At 41.0% G+C, this 20,013-nt stretch overlaps 1 protein-coding gene across 1 annotated transcript in view; it reads left to right on the top strand.

The window, feature by feature from the left end:
* The first annotated feature begins 4,393 nt into the window (after positions 1–4,393).
* ppp2r5b (protein phosphatase 2, regulatory subunit B', beta) overlaps positions 4,394–20,013 on the top strand; it is a 50,339-nt gene continuing 34,719 nt past the window's right edge. Inside the window, exon 1 of the mRNA XM_037759277.1 lies at positions 4,394–5,821. Coding sequence (XP_037615205.1) covers positions 5,629–5,821 — 193 coding nt within the window. The 5' untranslated portion in view covers positions 4,394–5,628. The remainder of the gene's footprint in view (positions 5,822–20,013) is intronic.

Here is a 20,013-nt window from a genome sequence, read left to right as displayed (position 1 = left end):
TTGCGCGCGTGTGTGTGCGTGTGAGGGAGAGAGGGAGAGAGAACAAGTGGCTTAGTGAAGACAAGAACAATGGATGAGACCTGATCCTCAAAGCCAACTACAACCCGCGTGCACGCGCAATCAACACGCTCGCACGCGCTCACCTCAAATAGGAAGATGGAGAAAGGGAGGGAGGAATGGGAGGAGTAGAGGAGGAGGGAGTCAGACAGAAACAGCGAGGAGCGTCTCCGCGGTGCTGCTGCTGAAGGAGACATGTCCTAACCGGATGAGACCGCAGCCAGATGTTTTGCCAGAGGTGACACTAATGACGCATCTGTTTAAAATGAACCGAGGCAGAGCCAGGCCACATAAATACAGACTAATAAATAAATAAATAAATCCATCCTATAGCGTCATCCGCATTGAGGAGCCTCATGCCTCTCTCTCTCTCTCTCTCTCTCTCTCCTTGCACCACCTTTAAAGCTGAGAGGAACCAGCGGCAACACTGGCACAGGGACACGAGGGAGCATCCGGTTACAGCTTTCAAAATAAAACCCTTATTGATGCACCTCAAAAACATTTTTTTTCACACCTTCACTCTGTAAGGCTTCTCGTTTTTGGACAGAATATGATATGCACTTAAGATCCTTGTGTGTTTTATCACTTCAGCAAGTTAAATGGGTTAGTTAAAGCTTCATTTTGTTACTTAAAGGGTCAATTAATTGCTGTTTTGTAATTGCTTCCTCCATGTTGTCCATGTATCTGTTTTTTTTGTTCACTCATAGTGTTATGTTTGATTTCTATTGCCCAGAAGTCATTGTAGATGTTTAAACCAGTATCCCCCTCACAAACACAAACCATACACTTACACGCACACACACGCACACACACGCACACACACACACACACACACACACACACATACATTCATGCACATTTGGTTATGCACATCATGCACACTTCTTGTCTTTTTTGATATATTGTATTGCTATTGTTGTTATTATATATATATATATATATATATATATCTTGTTCTGATTGTTTGTCAACATTTCTGTATATTAATCTTGTCTCTAGGTGGAGGCATCAGATAAGCCTAGTGTTTTTTTTGCCTCTTCCTGCACTGTATAATATTTATTTATTGCTATGCCCAGGGTTGAAATAATTATGGAATATATGCAAAGAAACTGAGCTTGTCATTCTGTTTTCATTTTGTATTAATCAAGAGTTTGTATTCCTAAAAAATGGTGGGCGAAATAGATGTAACTGTAAATGTAAATCAACTTTTATTGTCACAGCACACAGGGAAATTTAGCTACTGCATTTAATCCTTCCTAGAATTAGGAGCGGTGGGCAGCTACTATACAAATGCTCTTCTTGATCTTTCTCCATTTTCCGCTGATGTCCACTGGCTCTTGGCAGATGACCTTGACCCCTTCTCAGTCAATACTGATGGAAGCATTTGTTCAGTCTAATGTGGTATTGCTTAGTAAGATAATGAGGAATATATTTCTCTGTCTTTATTGACCCTTCAAATATAGGCCTGCAGGTTCAGCTGTTTTGTTGTTGAATGATTGAATGTATTTAGATGCAGAATCTGCCTCGAGGAACTCCAATGCAATCTGTTCAGTTATCAGCATTTTGATATATCTTGTTGCCGAGACGCTGGCCTCTGGCATCCTATATATTAAAGATTGCGTTGGACTTTTGAGTGTGAGACTTTCCACCTCCTTTCTTTGATGTCAACCTGCAAGCCAGCACCTCACTTCAAAAGATGTGTTCTCCTTCAGTTCTTAGGAAATCTTGTTATGTCAGTAAGCCTCACACTACAGGCCCGAGTTTACCACCATATCCAGGGATACTTTCATCTTACAATGCTTACTTACCGTCAGTTGTTTGCCTGCATTTTGCCTTTTTAAAAAATTCACATTCACTGCTGGTGGAAATTAGACACTCACAACACTCGAGTTGTTTGCACAAATAGCATGAATATGTTTTAATGTGATAATAAAGATAATCTCTATGATTTGGGTTTAAAAACAACTGTTTGACATCCTTATCTATTTGATTTATTTTCTTGTTATAGGCCCATTCAATGCGGGATTACCAACTGGGCAATTCAGTTAACAACCCAATGACTCCCAGCTGGGCCCTGAGAAGCCCCAGGTTCACTCTACAACAACTGGTACGTTTATTAATTGTAACTTTCTCTTGGAATATGGTTGGTAGGCTACTAAGTGAGGGATAATGTTCAGCTAGCGGGTCATTGTTACAACAATGACCCGCTAGCTGTACATAATCCCACTGATTATGCGGCTACTTACTTAAGAAATCAATAATTTGACACAAAAACGGTCCGCCAGAGTCCGAGTTCACAACTGCGTCCAAAGCACTTGTTATTACAACATGGGAAGTTGTATACATTACGTTTGGCGTTCAAGTGGTTTGCTGCTAAGCAACTGCAATGTTAATGTTACTGTCGTCAGCATCTAGAAGCCACAGAGGCTAACAATTAGCAAGCTAGCAAATGGGTAACATAATGCAGTAAATGCAAAAGCGTAATGACAGAGGAAAAAGATGAGGCCGTTGGGAATATCAACATTTTCCTCAGAATTATAAAATTACGAACAAAAACAACATACAATTAAAATTACAATATATTAATTTATGATGCACCGAAAAGTTAACTTCCATGGCCTCCGCCATTTCTGACAACGTCAACAAACACGTCACACCTCGTGAACTCTGAGCTTTTTAGAAACTTTCCACTTACGATGTTGTGAATACAACATGAGGAGGGCGTTCATATGGACTCTTCTCGTGAACACGGTAAACACCACCCCATTTGAAGGCACTATAGGTCCCAATTAGGGTGACCAGGTGTCCCTCTTTATGTGGGACTGCACAGCATTTTTATCTCTTTTCCTGCGTCCCACATATTGAGCCGATGTCCCTCATTTGGATTGGCTCAAGTTTTCAAAAGTCAAACCACTGCAGGACAAATGCTTTTTTTTTTTTTTAAATCTGTCTTTTATCCTATTGGCTGTGAAGAGAGCAGGGAAGGCTGTCATCACGACTGTGTTCGATGTCAATCAAACTGTGCACACGTGGGTCAAGTGCAGGTTAACCTGTCACCGTCTTTGCTACGGACAATGTGGAAAATGTGATTCACCACAAAGTCACAAAGTATAAGCAGATTTCGGCAGAATATGATGGAAAACTACCACAAAGAAAAGAAAATGCACTTACAACAAAGACAGTGAAACTACTTCTAACTGGGTGAAGCTGGTGGAAGGCGATTCTAAGAGTCTTTAGCGAAATTTTTCAATTTCACACGTTAGCGGCACAGTACACGTGAGTCTCAGCCATAGGGCAAAGGATAGAGATGTTACGAGCTAAGGGGCAGAAAAGAAATGTTTATTGTTTTAAGTTAGATAAACATTATATAAAAATGGTAGACTACCTCTCAGCCTTGGTAACATGGCCCACATTGTCCTACACAAACAAACTCTTTGTCCCACATTTGGTTGGGATCTGGTCACCCTATAGTCCAAATTGTATGCATACTGTATGTAACAGTACATACCAGTCAGAGAAGCAGGATCAGCAATAGACTCATCTCCCTGAAGTGGAAGGTACACCTTCAGAACACTTTGACACTCTTTGTCTGACAGTGTGGCTAAAGTCACTCAATTACTTAGTCACGCATTACTTTTGACCTCTTTGCACCTTAATAATTGTATTGCCGTACCTTGAAATATTTTGCACATATCTGGACATGTTCTGCTACTGTGTCTTTTTATTCTACTGTTAACTGCTCAAATCCTGTCACTCAGTTGCACACCCGCCAGTACTTTTATTAATTTTAAATTACATTTTTCAATTTTTACTTATTTGGTACTTACTTACTGTTTACTTTTACCCCTTTACTTCATCTATATTTCTGGTGCACTACTGTACTATGCCTTTGTTATGTGAGCTGCTTGACACCTGAATTCCCCTCAGGATGAATAAAGTATGTATCTATCTATCTATCTATCTATCTATCTATCTATCTATCTACCTATCTATCTATCTATCTATCTACCTGTCTGTCTGTCTGTCTGTCTGTCTGACTATCTATCTATCTATCTGCCTGCCTGCCTGCCTGCCTGCCTATCTATCTATCTATCTATCTATCTATCTATCTACCTACCTACCTACCTACCTACCTACCTATCTATCTATCTATCTATCTATCTATCTATCTATCTATCTACCTACCTACCTACCTACCTACCTACCTATCTATCTATCTATCTATCTATCTATCTATCTATCTATCTATCTACCTACCTACCTATCACTTTTATTTTCTCTCTCTTGTCTTATTGTGAAGGTCCTGCTGCCTGGTTTCCGGTGTGCTCCCGCCTCACTGCGTGCTTCTTGACGCAGCTCGCTGAGGCTGCTGTCTGTAGGACGACCGGATAACCGGATAACGGGAACCGAGAAAGGGGGACAGGGAGCAAAAACCGCGTCAGTCTGACACACAGAGAGTCGGGGTACTATTGTATAACACGGGCCTTCAGTCTTTTTCACTCCCGGTTTACCGGAGGAGCAACGGCTGCTTTTCTTGCTATTTTCCTCCTGTTTTTTCTCTCTCTGTCATCACGGAGCCGGAGCAGCGGCGGCGGCGGGGCTCGGTGCTGCATCGGCCGCTGGCGGAGGACCGGCACATGTCGGCGAGCTGAGGGTTTGTCTCCACCCGCCCTGATACGGTTGGAGGTCGGCAGGAGGAGGAGGAGGAGGTGGTGGAGGTTGTGTGGAGGAGGTTTTAATCCACCTCTGAGAGAGAAAACACACACTAACGAGAGCAGGTGCGGCCGTCTGAACGGTCGACAGAGGAGCCGTTAAAAAACACCGAGAAGGACAACAGTGATGCAGCAGCCGAGGTGGGCCCAGATTGATGCTTTCATGATATCATCATCCACCACCAGGACACACCACTGATATCTATTGATAAGGAGCATCATCGAGGAGAATAGACTGACCTGGGCTACTGGATAAACAGGAGCTGCTTCATTATTCTCTTTACATGAGGAGGGATCAATTATAGAAAACCCACATTTAGGCCGATGACTTAAGTCTGTGTGTGTGTGTGTGTGACGCCAATACAGCAGCAGAGAGGCGTGTTTGTGTGTGTGTGTGTGTGTGTGAGAGAGAGGAGAGAGGAGACGCGCCTGTCTGAGCATCATCTGGTAGCTGCACAGGGCTACTCCTCCACAAGGGATGATACACAAGATATTTGACATCTGTGCGTGAAAAAGCAGAAGAATCAGGGATGCTGCTGCTGCCATCATCATCTCCAGTCCGGCTCTGATAGAGAGACAGCAAGGATCACCGCACCAGGACTGGACATCCAGAATAATACTAGCTCTCCTCACCTCTCTCTTCTGCACCTTTCTCCCTCCTCCTCCTCCTTCCTCCTCCTCCTCCTCCACCCCAGAGCCTCTATCCATTCTGATCAATTGATAATCCATCTGTGATTCAGAAAGCCAACCCACTCCTCCATCCATCCCTCTCTCTCCTCCCTCCATTCATCTTCTTCTCAAGCGAACCCCCTTTTTACGCACTCACACAAGGCGTGCAAAAGACACCACAGCCATCATCATGGAGACGACCAAGCTGCCTCCGACCAGCCCGTCCTCGCCGACCACCAGCTTCTCGGTGCCGTCCGCGGAGAAGGTGGACGGCTTCCCGCGGAGGTCGATGCGCAGAGCCCGGCAGAGGAGGTCCCACAGCTCATCCCAGTTCCGCTACCAGAGCTCCCAGGTGGAGCTCACCCCACTGCCACTGCTCAAAGGTGAGACACTGCTTTACTCTACGGGTCAACATATTGTAGTGATGGGCCTAAGAGTCCAACAAGATGACCATATACACACTGCTTTACTGTATGGGTCAACATATTGTAGTGATGGGCCTATGAGTCCAACAAGATGACCATATACACACTGCTTTACTCTATGGGTCAACATATTGTAGTGATGGGCCTATGAGTCCAACAAGATGACCATATACACACTGCTTTACTCTATGGGTCAACATATTGTAGTGATGGGCCTATGAGTCCAACAAGGTGATAAACACACTGCTTCACTGTATGGGTCAACATATTGTAGTGATGGGCCTATGAGTCCAACAAGATCACCATAAACACACTGCTTTACCGTAGGGGTCAACACATTGTAGTGATGGGCCTATAAGAGTCCAACAAGGTGATAAACACACTGCTTTACCGTAGGGGTCAACATATTGTAGTGATATAGGCCTATGAGTCCAACAAGATCACCATAAACACACTGCTTTACTGTATGGGTCAACATATTGTAGTGATGGGCCTATGAGAGTCCAACTATGTCACCATAAACACACTGCTTTACTGTATGGGTCCACATATTATAGTGATGGGCCTTAGAGTCCAACAAGGTCACCATAAACACACTGCTTTACTGTATGGGTCAACATATTATAGTGATGGGCCTTAGAGTCCAACAAGGTCACCATAAACACACTGCTTTACTGTATGGGTCAACATATTGTAGTGATGGGCCTATGAGAGTCCAACAAGGTCACCATAAACACACTGCTTCCACTTTCTTCACTGTTTAAACACCTCTACATTAAAGGGAAAGCCATTTCCTGACTTTTACACAAGAGACACCCGTTGATCATTCTGTGGAGAAGGTCTATTGATGTATTGTTTTTTCTATTGATAGGTGTCCAGTGACATATTGTCCTCTCTGTCCTTGTCCTTTCTAACTGACAGAGGTGATGGCAATGGATTTGATTTGTTGTCTGATGGGAGCTAGTCTGCTTTTGGGTTTTTTGAAAGGCCTGTTGTTGGACTATTCTGTTTTAGGGCCACAACAAACAATTATTATATCATGAATAATTAATCATTAGTATATTAAATTAAGGAATAGTGAAAGATGTCCATTCCAGTTTCCCAAAATCCAAGGGGACGTCTTCAGAAATCTCATTTTGATTGACCAACAACCCAAAATAAATCCAGTTTACAACAGATAATTGATTAATTGAATTGACCTGTACTGTACCTTCTTATATTTAGGTAATATTAAGATTTGATTTTTGCTGAAGCAGACGAAAATCCACTAGAATATATTGTAGGAGGGATGAAAAATTAGTAAGAAATTTTTCTTCCAATTCTCCTCATTTTTAGCCACAATCATCAACTCGATCACAACTTTGCGTTCTAGCTGATTATGTGTGTTTTTTTTTAACAAAATATGCTTCAAACTGTGGCTAAGGAGGAGTTTGTCGAGTTCAAACTCAAATTCACATATGCAGTGTCACTGAGCTTGATGTGGACCACTTGCAGACTCATTAAAACACAAAATCGTCAAACATCAGCTCGTCTCCGTGATTGGGAAATGGGAGAAGAAGCATCTCCCCCACTGCCTGCCTTAATTGCCTCAACAGATAAACCTAAAAAAAAAATACATAGAATACAAAACATACTTGTACACAATGTAAAGATGCTGACAGCCTCATGAAGGCAGTTGAAGCTGCACTATTTGCAGGTCTGTTGTTGCCATAGCTGTAATCCCAGAGCTGCTGTTACTACACAGAGACCACTTTGATCCATGTGAGCTCGTTCAATAACCTCTCACAATGAAGGCATGGGACTGTAAAGACGTGGAACCCATTTGCTTTCATTTCCAAATAGTGCTGTCTACATTTCCTCTAGAACCACCTGCTCAACCTGCAGACAGGTCGGGGTGGGGTTCGGTTTCGTACTGATAGAAAAAGAGGAGAATCAATAGGGCGATTTATTAGGCAAAAATGACACACATTTTCTGGTTCCAGCTTCTCAAATGGGATTTGCTGGTTGTCTCTGTTTAATATAGTTGAATATCTTCGGGGTTTTTGGACGGTTGGTTAACAAAACAAGACATTTTAAGATGCCCCCTTGGACTCTGAGCACTTGAGTTTTTAAACACAAAATCTTTCAATCGATTAATCAAAACCCAATGACAGATGAACCCATAATCAAAATAATAGATAGTAGCACCCCCAGAGTAAACATCAACATGTGTAGTGGGCGAAAAAGAACAGACGTATCATGAAAAGGTACTCATTGCTGATAAAATGACCTAAAGATGGAGAAAGATGGTCTGTTCAAATTCATCCTTTAAAGCTGAAGTTGGTAACTTTGAGTAAATATGATAAGTTATTATATAAAACTGTCACTATATCCTGACAGTAGTGCATGAGACAGATAATCTGTGAAAAAAAATAATGTTCCTGCATGTGCTCATAGTGCTCCTAATGGCAGTACACTACAAAATGTTTCTGAGAAATGGGCATTACAGTAACAGAATATTGATTCATATTCGATCAGCGCTGCCTAGTTTGACCTTTTGATTCGAGTTTGCGAGTGATTGACAGCTGCCTCCGTTGAATGAACAGCCAATAGGAACGCTCTCTCTCAACGAAAGGACCTGTGATTGGTCGAAGTCTCCCATCGTGGGCTAGATTCTCTAAAGCCTGAAAATAGAGCCATGAGGAGGTGCAGAAGTCTAGTTTTCTCTCAGAACACTTGACTTACAATATGCTGAAAGGTTATTATGGAATTTTTGCCCAATGATGCCAAAAACATTCTGCCAACTGCAGGTTTAAAGCCACATTAATTTATTTCTGAATGAAGAAATGACACATTCCTCCTTTTACAAATGAAAAGTTTAATTCATGAGAAATACAACGCACGCTTACGTAATTCGTTACACTCAGAGGTTTTGCTGCTACAGCCTCACTTGGTCTGGTATGACCAGTAGCTTTTAGTGGCTAATCATTAGCTCGTGTTTAGCAAACTTAAGCTTGATGTTGTACGTTTTAGCATTCACAGCAGTTGCTTCAACCCCTTAAGGATATTTTCTTGCTAGACTTTGTGTTTAGACAGTGAGTACATGTCAGAGAATCAATATTTTTGTACCTTTTTTATGGTTCACGCAGTAAATAAAACCTTCACATGCCTTCTATATTTGCTTCTATAGAGCTGTTCTATCGCTATCCATCTGTCTTCCTCACCTGGCGTATCCTGTCTCTTTCTTTGTAACCCGTGTGTGCCGTAGTTTTGTAAGTCTTATATGCTTCTGACCCCTCTTTATAAGGTTACTCCCCCTTTCATGTAGCCTGCAATCTCTTCCCATTAGCTCTCTATAGAAGAGAAGACCTTTCTGCTTTTAGAGATGGTACGAGGTGCGTGCGGGCTGTGTGTGTGTGTGTGTGCTTTTACACCTCATTTCACCAGCTTTGACTTCCTCTCAAGCCCGCGAGCGAGGGGCGTGTGCAGCATGGCGATGGAGGGTTTTCATTGCGTCTTTACAGCACCTTTTGGTGTCTTTGTGCATACGTGCTGTAGACAGAAGTCCCAGTTATCACATGGCTGCTGCACCGCTGCGGCACTGTTTCTGGATCCCCAGGAGGAACTGATAGTAAGATCCTGCAGCACCGGCGCAGGAGAAAAAGCCTGGTGTGGGGAAGTCTGTAGCGGGCAGTATGTAGGCCAAGTGTAGACAGACTTGTGGGTGTTTTGCCCTCCAGGGAATCACATTCCCATTGTTAATTTGAACTACTCCTCCTGTTAACAACAGCACATCGCTTTCACTTTAAGCCCTGAGCTAAGCTACATTCTCGCTCGCAGTTTCAGGCTGAATATGAAACATAATAGACACAGAAAGACATAAAAAGGCATATAACAATGAAGAAGATGTGACAAAAGAAAAAGCTGGTAAAATCCGTCCTCAAGCACTGTCAGGAAACAGCTTCTAGTGATGAACACTGCCTTCTTATGGATCAATTTTGTTGTTTGATGTTGTATTATAGAAAACTAGCAACAAAAAGTAAATGTTCAGCACAGCTACAATGGTTTGACAGCAGTAAATGCTTAAAATCACAAACAGTGAAGATCAAGTTTGAGATATTAGTCTCAGAAAGAACAAGAACCTCAATATTTTGGACCAATTTCAACAGTCAAAACAGGAATAAATCAGAAGAGGCAGACATACTGATTCCTAGCCTCAATCGATTAGAATTAGGGCTGTCAATCGATTAAAGTATTTAATTGCGATTAATAGCATGATTTTCCATGATTAATTGCAATTAATCGCAAATTAATCACACATTTTTATCTGTTCAAAATGTACCTTAAAGGGAGAGTTTGTCAAGTATTTTACTCTTATCAACATGGGAGTGGGCAAATATGCTGCATTATGCACATGTATGTATATATTTATTATTGGAAATCAATTAACAACACAAAACAATGACAGATATTGTCCAGAAACCCTCACAGGTACTGCATTTAGCATAAAACAATATGCTCAGATCATAACATGGCAAACTGCAGCCCAACAGGCAACAACAGCTGTCAGTGTGTCAGTGTGCTGACTTGACTATGGCTGCGTTCGAATAGTCAAATAATTACATCCTGACGTCTTCTCCTAACCACTTTTCCTTGACCTCAGTGGAAAACCTCATGAGGTCAAGGAAAGATGAGAAGGAGAATTCAGGAGGAGTTAGGAAAAGACAGCAGCGGTGTTAGGAGAATCCGACTGCCAATTCAGCATGTTGAATTGAGTGAATGTGATGTGAAAATGGTGCTTTGTTTCATGTACGTATCATAACAACGGCTTGTATATCCGCAGTCCTCTGTATTCCGGTTTCCCTTTTGGAATGACAAATACAGACTACCGCCACCTTCTGGTGTGGAGAGTTATTTCATCTCACGCAGGTCAGAACCTACGTGCTTTGCGGTGTGTTCAAGTGCAACTATTTGGCCAAGACAAAGGCAACGTGAGGCGACGCAACAGTTGGCTAGCACTCTGATGTCAGTTTGGTGTGTCTGGGCCTTGAATTGACTTTTTTTCCTGGACCTGAAAAACGTACTATGAAAAATGTAGGGAGTTATATAGGGCTGACCCGAATGCGCCGAAGCTTTGAAGCTTTGACCGTTGCCATGGTAATCAACCTCCAAATCAGTATTTGAAAGCTTTGTTGTTGTTTTTTTTTATATATAATTATGTAATAATAATAATGTATAAATCTCAAAATAGCCCATGAAATAAGGATTAATCCCACACAATTATTAATTATTCATATTCAACATTCATTATTTCATCATGTTATTCTCAGACGGATATCACTGTTTGTTAAGTGTAGAGGTGTGTGTGTGTACAGTAGTGCGGCAGCGGCACTGTCCCGAAGCTTCAAATACCTTCGATTATTCCTCACCGAAGCTTCGAAGTCCAAAAAATGGTCTTCGGGACATCCCTAGAGATATGTATGTGCAATGGTATCATGTTGCCTGATGTTTGACATACTTATTTCCCCGTCAATAGTAGCCTCGATTGACCAGAATGCAATGCAGTCACAGCTTGCATTTTTGCAGATCTGTCATCAGTTGTGTGAGAAATATATCAGCCTTTAAAAATAACTGTTTTGTAATTGGCACAACAAGACGAGACATTTTCGAGGCAGGTTTATAGAAGTTTGGAGGAACAAAAACAAGTCTAAATGCAGCTGACCAATAAAAGAGCAGCGGGGATGGTCAAGGCACCCAATTTATCCACAGATGAAGGGTGAAGGATACAGGGTCCCTGTAATCCATTTTACAGTGAATTCATGTTTGGCCACAGGTCTGCATACACATGCACCGGCATCTCACCCCTTTTCTGTACACTGTGTTCTCGAACCAGTGCTGGACTTCAAAGTGGCTGCAATGTACTGCAGTGGAGTTTATGTCAGTGGATATGCTTGTTTCGAACGTGGGGAGTTTTTCCTTCAAGGTGTGTTTCACAAAAACACAGCACCCTTCTGGTAAAACCCTACCTCGTCTTTCAGCAGCCATTTGTGTTGTTTATTCTCAAGAGATTGATCACTCTCCTTTACCGCTATTAGCAGTCGCTCCATTTCAAGCGGTTTCGCTTTTTTTTTTCGCCCACTGTCTAAATGTTCTAAATGTCTAAATGGAGCTTTAATGTAAGTACTGCTGAACATTTTCAGACAGGGCCCCAAATGAGATGATGATTAAGTCGCACCGAGGCACCGGGGCTCGATAAACTTAGTGTTTCTCTGGGACCTAGGCAAATACAAATATTTAATATCCGCTATCAGGCAGTTACAGAAGCAGCAGATGAGTAGCAAAATATGTTTTCAGGCACGTCGGTGAAAGCATGCTTCCTTTCCTATCTGTCTACACTAATCGTCACATTAAATAATGAAATTGAGGATCCAGTAAAGATGGTGCTGGGACTAGTGAATTTGTACAGAATCAGACTGCAAGTAGACAAACATTTGGTTTGAGAGGTGTATGAGATGTTGCAGATTTATCAGAGTCGATTATTGAGTCGGTTCTTGGCTTTCTCCTTGTTGCTCTCCTCCATGTCTTCAGTTACACTGCAGCTCTCTGTCTAACCAGAGAACAGGCTGTTAGCTCAGTGCTCCTCCCCAGCTGCGATGCTCTCCCCTGGGGCTGAAGACACCAGTCAGGCTTCCCGGTGTGGTCACGGATGTTGTGCTGTCGCTGGCAGGCTAACCAGACTAAGGTCACATTCCTGCCCAACATCTATCTCATCAGCAGATAAACAAACTTCTGATTAAGATGTATGTCTTGTTAATACACCAAAGACAGTTTGCACAAACGATTTCTTTTAAACACACAAAGATTGAGCCAAGTTTCTCTATCTATGAATAGTAGAGGATCCTGCAACCAACAAGGCAGCACTACATTCTTTGCTTTTGACCTTGAGATACTGTATGCTCGGTTTCAAATCCCTCTGTAGTTAATTTGTAGACTTTTCCACCTCTTCCTCTGCAGCCCTCTCCCTACACTGTGTGTTAAAATGCAAAATACAGTCTTATCTGTATAATGAAAAAACACATGCACCACAATCACGATGTGATCTCCTCTGCCAGACCACTAGGCTCGCATTTTGATTTGACTTACAGTACGTATGAGTCATCCAGGTGAAAATACGCTCGACACAGTGGGACCGTATGTGTGAAAACGTATCAACTTGAGGGATAAACCACGTCATCAGCAAGGACAGAAACATCATCACCGCGGGCGTGTAAATGTCACAGCGTTACCATAGAAACTTCATAGTAGAAGCATCGTCACTGTGTATAGAAATAGTAAGTAGAAATGCAATTACATCACTAGAAATAGAAACATCGTGACTGTGAGTAAAACACATTCACTGCAGGTAGAAATATAATCAGAAATGTAACTTTGATCTGTATAGCATATTACCATGATAAGGGATGTAGGTTAGGGATAGGTTTGACATTTGTGGTCGCAGTATCTATTCGCAGTAACTATTCTGAGCCGAGTGAGGATAAAATCTGACAGAGGCACCGAGTATTTATCAAGGCCTGAGTGTGTGTTTGTGATTGTGTAAAGCTTGTACGTATGCAGGGTGATCATGGGACACTTTCTGGTCTATCTTGAGATCTTGGGGAACAGCGTTGCTGCCAGCAGCTACCTCAGCAGGAGCTCAGGGAGAAAGCACAAAACAGACTTTCTGCTCATCTCGGCCCGGCGGCATATTCTGCCAGGCTTCACTGCTGGACAGTTTTTTACTAAGCTCACATTGCATTTGTGGTCATGGTATGCCTGTTTTATAAAAAAAAGAAAATGTCATCAATTTTCTAAATTTAAAATGAGGCCATTAGCAAACACATTAGCTAACGCTGGCTAGCAAGTTAACAAAGGCTCAAGAAAATACAAGTTTTTCTGAATACCGCCCCCCTTGATAAAGTGTCCTCTAGGGTGCCTTTCCAGTGGAGAAAATGCGATAAGGTGCCCTATAGGGTGGCCTTCCAGTAGAGAAAACGTAAGCTAAATTAGCAACGTTTTCTCTCCATCTCTGAAACGCTTCGCCGATATTGTTGCTTGCTAGGGCCTTGAATCACAGTTTGTCATCACAAATGTATGCGACATCGATTCTGACACCCAACAACACAGCAAGATGACATTTTCGATGTGTAACTTTAGTCCACTACTCTGAGGTGATTAGTGATTGCCTCTTGTATTTCCTTTGTTTTGCCTCCAGCTAACAACGCAACGTAATCATGACGTCGGCTGTTAAAAGATCTATTTGGAAGTCACAAGATGTTCGTACTAAAACTATTCCTGTAAGCTGTGTATCACGAGAGGATCTAGTTTTGTCATCATACATTTGTTAAAAGAAAAAATACATTTTGGTCATGCTCATCATCTGATCTGGCACACACAGCAGCAGATGAAGCCAAAAAAAAATTAAATAGTCCAATTTTTTTTTTTTACCACATCTGTTTCTTAGAGTCGACTGTGGTGTTGGATTTCTTCTCATCAAAAATTGATACCCAGTTGTTTATTATTATCTCCCACACCAATGTGAAGGCAGGAGAGCAGCAGGCCTAATTGCCGTTTTGAAAATGAATCAACACGCTCAGCTCCAGTACGCTCATCTGGGCGCTGAATCCTCAAAACAGCTGAACAGAAAATTCATTAATAGAAAAGCACTCTCATCAAGTAATTGATAGATAGGTGGTTCGAGCAAACACCCTTCGGCGTACAAACTAACACCAGCGTTTCTAATTGTTATTTTAACCGTGCAAAAGAAATATCCATATAACAAAATAGCCATGCATGATGGTTTCTGTCCTTGACGTTGCCATTAGTGGCTGCCAGCAGAAGTGGCTTTTCAAAGGGCTGCTGAGTGGCTTCAAATAACCATGTGAGAGGCCCTAAAGGATGTTGTGTGAGCTTAGAGAGTGTTAAATCTCCCGTACCTGCGAGAAATCCATCCTGCTGGTTGGCGTTAGCATTAAAGCATCTCTAAAAGCCACGAAACACCCTGCAGATACAAGACGAGCACTACAGACAATGTAATTGAATCAGGCTTTTGTTGCACAGAGTAACAGATGGTGAGTTGAACCAGAGTGAGATAACAGGAAGAATTAAATGTTGTTAGACATTTTAGGTAAAGTGGCAATGTGAAGCATCAGTTTATGTGCTGTTAAAATCAGAAAGAATGATCCCTATTGCAGACCAGCAAGTATCAATCTCTTTGCATCCAAACATTTGTCTGATGATGCTATCAGCCTGCTGGATGCTGTTTAACGGGTCAAAGTGTGCTTTTGCAAGCCTTCTGTTTCTATGGAATGAGAAGAAATGCATTTAAAATGCTCCCACTGCTGTCTGGGAAAGAACAAAAATACACTGCCGCTTGTGTTTCATAATGTACTCAAAAATGGGCCATTTCCACTGCTAACAATGAAGGGATTAGAAGGAAACATGCCGTCAGACATCCCTGTTATGAAATCTTAAAGACCATCTCATGAAATAAAACAGAGTATCATTTTAAGGATATGCTGCACCAGCCTTATTAAGGTTCAAAAAGACTGTGAAGGAAGCTTTTAAATGTAAAAACTTGTGTTTGAAGTGAAAAAACAAGATTGCGTTGATGTCTGACAACCTCACACGTTCTTTCCTGAACCGTTATGTAATTGAATCATTTCTTTGAATTTTAAAATTGCATTTTCACTGTACTCTTTCACTGTGAAGGACTGCTCACACCACCATTTAAGAGAGCAAAATTTAGCATTGAAATGCATAAAGGAATGTAGAGCTGAAAATGGAGGAGGCTATTGAAGCATATTAGTGTATCGCACCATCCATTTTGATATAACCTGATGTACTCCTCAAGAGAAGCACGGTTTGTTGGCAGATATGAGACAGGAGCTCGTATGAATAGCTGACACCTCTTATATAAACTGTGTTATCTTATTGTCCTTATTAGCAACTGACTTAAATGCAAGCAACTGTGAGTTAGCAAGCTAATTAGCTTGGAGAGCTATTGTGACTGACTGTTGCTGGCTGGCTAATGCAGTGTTGCCAGGTCTGCTGTTTTAAGTGTTGGTGTGGGTCTAATTTTTTTGTCCAGATAAACCTATTTTGCATGCAGATAACATGAATAATAATTGACAGGATAAGGAGTTTCAGTTGAAATAAGGTATTGCATTAACTACAGTAAATGCATATGAAGTAAAAACAGTACATTCATATTGTCCAGGCAGGAAGGAGGAAGAGGGAAAAGTGTAGAGAAAGCTAAAAGACAAAGCAACAGGTTAGTTTGTGCGTCAGTGAATTGGTCTACATGTTCACAGAGCTTTATTTTATTTATGATAATATACTTTATCTATATCTAATTGTTGTTGTTGTCATATTTTGAGTTCTAGTATTGGGCTGGCTTTTTTTGGGCTGGTTTTGATTGGCTTTTGGGCTCTTTTTTTGGGCTGGTTTTATTGTCCTTTGGGCTGTTTTTTGGGCTAGTTTTGATCGGCCATTGGGCTCTTTTTTTGGGCTGGTTTTATTGTCCTTTGGGCTGTTTTTAGGCTGTTTTTGATTGGCCATTGGGCTCTTTTTTTGGGCTGGTTTTATGTCCTTTGGGCTGGTTTTATTGTACTTTGGACTGTTTTTTGGGCTGGTTTTGATTGGCCATTGGGCTCTTTTTGGGCTGGTTTTATGTCCTTTGGGCTGGTTTTATTGTCCTTTGGGCTGGTTTTTGGGCTGGTTTTGTTGTCCATTGAGCTGGTTTTGATAGGCCATTGGGCTGGTTTCGTCACACAGACCTGGCAACCCTAGGCTAGCGCAGTAGCAGTTAGATCCGGCTACACTAGTTCACCAATTAACCATGCCAGCAGTCAAGTCCCCAAGCCGTACCACTTTCTGGTATGACTAGGCTTTAGTTTTACATAAAAATTGTTACATTGAGTTCTTGTCCTGTTAGTTTCAATGAGAAATGCTAACAGTGCTAACTGTGTTATGTTAAAGTAACATGATGGTTAAAGTGAACTTATGTAGGCTAAAAAACGCAAGTGACAATTATGGGATAGTGGTTAAAATATAGTGTAACATTAACACAGTTGAGAAGAGCCATAAAGTCATCAAAATGATCCCGCAATGTTTATTTTGTAGCAATATTTGAGAGTACCTAAAGTTTGCAAACATTAGCTAACATTAGCTACCATAATTAACTGGACTAAATCAGGTTGTGTGAGTGTGTGGAATTGCGCAAAGGTACATTTTATTGCTTATGAACTAGACTTTTCATTTGTAAGAGAAAGACTGTATTATTTCTTATTTTTAAAGTCTCATTTTAAAACTAAAACGTCTTCACTTAGAACAATATGTCATAATATCAAAAGAGTAGCTGCTTTTGACAAATAGCCCAGCGTCTTTCAGGTGTATTTTCCTGCTTAGATGTAATTTCTGTTGTTTCTTCAGGCCACGATGTGATACTGTATGTGTCAAAAATGACATATTGCCTACGCAACATGTAACATAGCCTCACATGATTTAGGTCACATGTTGATCTGCATGAGAGGATATGTTTGTGTGTGTTTTCCTTTTCTTTTTTTTGTCCGGCATGTGTGTTTGTCCACATTATAATAGTGAATGTACGGCAGGCTCTGTTTTAAATGTGCTGTTTACTGTAAAACAGTCACCTCCTCACACAGATTGTATGTGGGAGATTGAATGACTCTGTGTGTGTGTGTGTGTGTGTGTGTGTGTAAGGGAGAGGCCAGCTGGATGGGCCTGGTATTGGGTTACAGAATGGAGGCATGGAGTAGTTTTTTGCTCTATGACGGTCTCCGATCAATTAAGAGGAAGAGTGGGGGAGAAAGCAAGGGGGGGTGATGAAAGAAAGGGAGTGGATGAGGAAAGAGGAAATGACTGAACATTAAGTTGACAGGTGGAGGAGGAACAGTGGGAGCAGGAGGAGAGACGGCGAGATAAAAAATAAAAGAAAGACGGAGGATATTGCAGGGGAGAGGATGTAATGAAACGGCTAGCGATGCAATAACCACAACCGCTGCTGTGTCACCGAAGAAAGAGTTGATTCTTAAAGGAATACGCTGATGCTCGGGCAAATAAGCGCTCTGATTGAATACGTTCCACCTTGGTGGGTGTTCACTATTAAATATGCTGTTGTTGTTCTAAGGCAATGCAGTAAACAAAGAAAATACTAGACATGCAGAGGTGACATGTTGTGAATGAAGGAAATTGTGAAGGAAGATCAAACTTATTCAAGGACAAGAAAATGTCTTTTTTCCTTGCAGCAGTGCAGAAAGCTGCACAGCAAACCAACACATTATTATTCAACAAGTGAGGGTTACAAAGCTGCTAATCAAATGTTGAGGATGTCTCCTGCTGGGATAACCGCCTCCCATATTTGTTTACTAACTGTCTCCAATTTGTGTTTACATTTCGCACGGCAAATATTGCTTTCGGAGGAGAATTTCCATATTTAAAATTCCTGAAAGTCACACTGCGGTCAAGGAGAATTTTAGATGAAAGAGGTCCAGTAGCCCAAAGACCTGTTGAAAAGTCTGCTTTTATGTATGGTAACCTTTCATTTTAAAGATCTGCAAAATTCATGGTAATCAGGTGACAATTAGCAAGTAATCAATTTAAAATTTCTTTGGAATTACTGCCAAATTACCCCAATATTTACCTCAAAATTTATCAAAAATTACTTTATTATAAACATTATTTAATAATTATATTTCGCTGTTTCCAAATAGCTGGTAATTTATTTAATACATTTCCTGGAAAAGAATACAAATTTAATTGATATGCTTTATTTCCAAGTCTGCTAATAAATAGATAATAATTAGCAAATAACTTATTTGAAATTTCTTTAAAAACTCCCTGAATCATGACATTAGCTAGCAGGTTACATTTGTGTAGACAATAAGTCACAATGGTGAGATTTGTGCCTGATCAGAAGTGTCTTCTATTAGTTTTGGTTTTCCACCCCCTATGAAGAGCAGCTGCTTCTCAAGCCTAAGGGCCCTATTTTAACCATTAGATGCTATTTTAGCACACAGTTATTAAATCATGTTTATAATAAAGTCATTTTCGATACATTTTGAGGTAAATATTGGGGTAATTTGGCAGTAATTCCAAAGAAATTTCAAATAGGTTACTTGCTAATTATCACCTTATTACCATTAAATTTGCGGACCTGTAAAATGAAGTGTTACCAGTAGTATTTATTGATGGTGATTCAGGTGACTATAGGGAGAATATGACAGCAACAAAAAAGTACAGACAACAGAGCGTACAGGTATGAACCACAGCGTGGAACACCCAGCTGGTCTCGGTTCATTGTGCCGCGTGGTGGAAATGTTTACTATTAGTGTCATTGGATTATTTAAAGATGGGCTTAGCGCACCACTTAATCTTTTGCCATGACTTAGCCTTCTCTCACGGCCCTTTGTTACAGAGAGAATGAGACCTTTCTGTCTATATGTGTCCCTTGAATACAGCAAATAAAGAAAGACTTTCTGCCATGTTTTGAAATCCACTGCCATTAAAATACAATGCTGTTTTCAAGCAAATGTCTCCAGATACAGTAGCTGTCACTTTCATTGTTAATCGGTAATGAGTTTCACTTCATTCAATATTTTTCAGAAGGTGATTTGGAATTAAACTCTCAGTTTGTGAAGCTCCTTAATAGGAAAAAAAATCTGGATACTGTCGTTATAATTATGTTTTATAGAAATTCATAGAACTGTTTTAGCCTTAGAAAATAGAAAGAAAAGATGATTGCAAATTTCTTAAATACTAGAAGTCTGCCGGTTAGCACAAACTTCTATCAACAACTGAATCCAAGGACATCATTCTTGTAATTTTAGGTGAAATTGATTTTGACCCAGCGAGCATCCCGTAGCATTCAGCCTCCAACTTTGACAAAATAATGTTTAACTAGAAATAGTCGATGCAGCTCAAGTTCAATGTTTTTCAGCTCTCAACCACATCTAGTAAAAAGCTAGTAAGTGGACTTTGAGTGTGAGCTCCATTAATTGATTGATTTGGCCACTTTGGGGCGGTTGCCTTTTACACATCCAGCAGACACAGAGCAACATTAGCATTCATTTGTAGTCGTGTTTTTGTCCACCTGGTGACTGTAAGTCCAATGT

This window comes from Sebastes umbrosus, chromosome 22, assembly GCF_015220745.1.
Source record: "Sebastes umbrosus isolate fSebUmb1 chromosome 22, fSebUmb1.pri, whole genome shotgun sequence".
Classification (NCBI taxonomy): Eukaryota; Metazoa; Chordata; class Actinopteri; order Perciformes; family Sebastidae; genus Sebastes; species Sebastes umbrosus.
The sequence above is the reverse complement of the archived record's forward strand: the minus strand, read 5'-3'. Positions and strand labels throughout refer to the sequence as shown.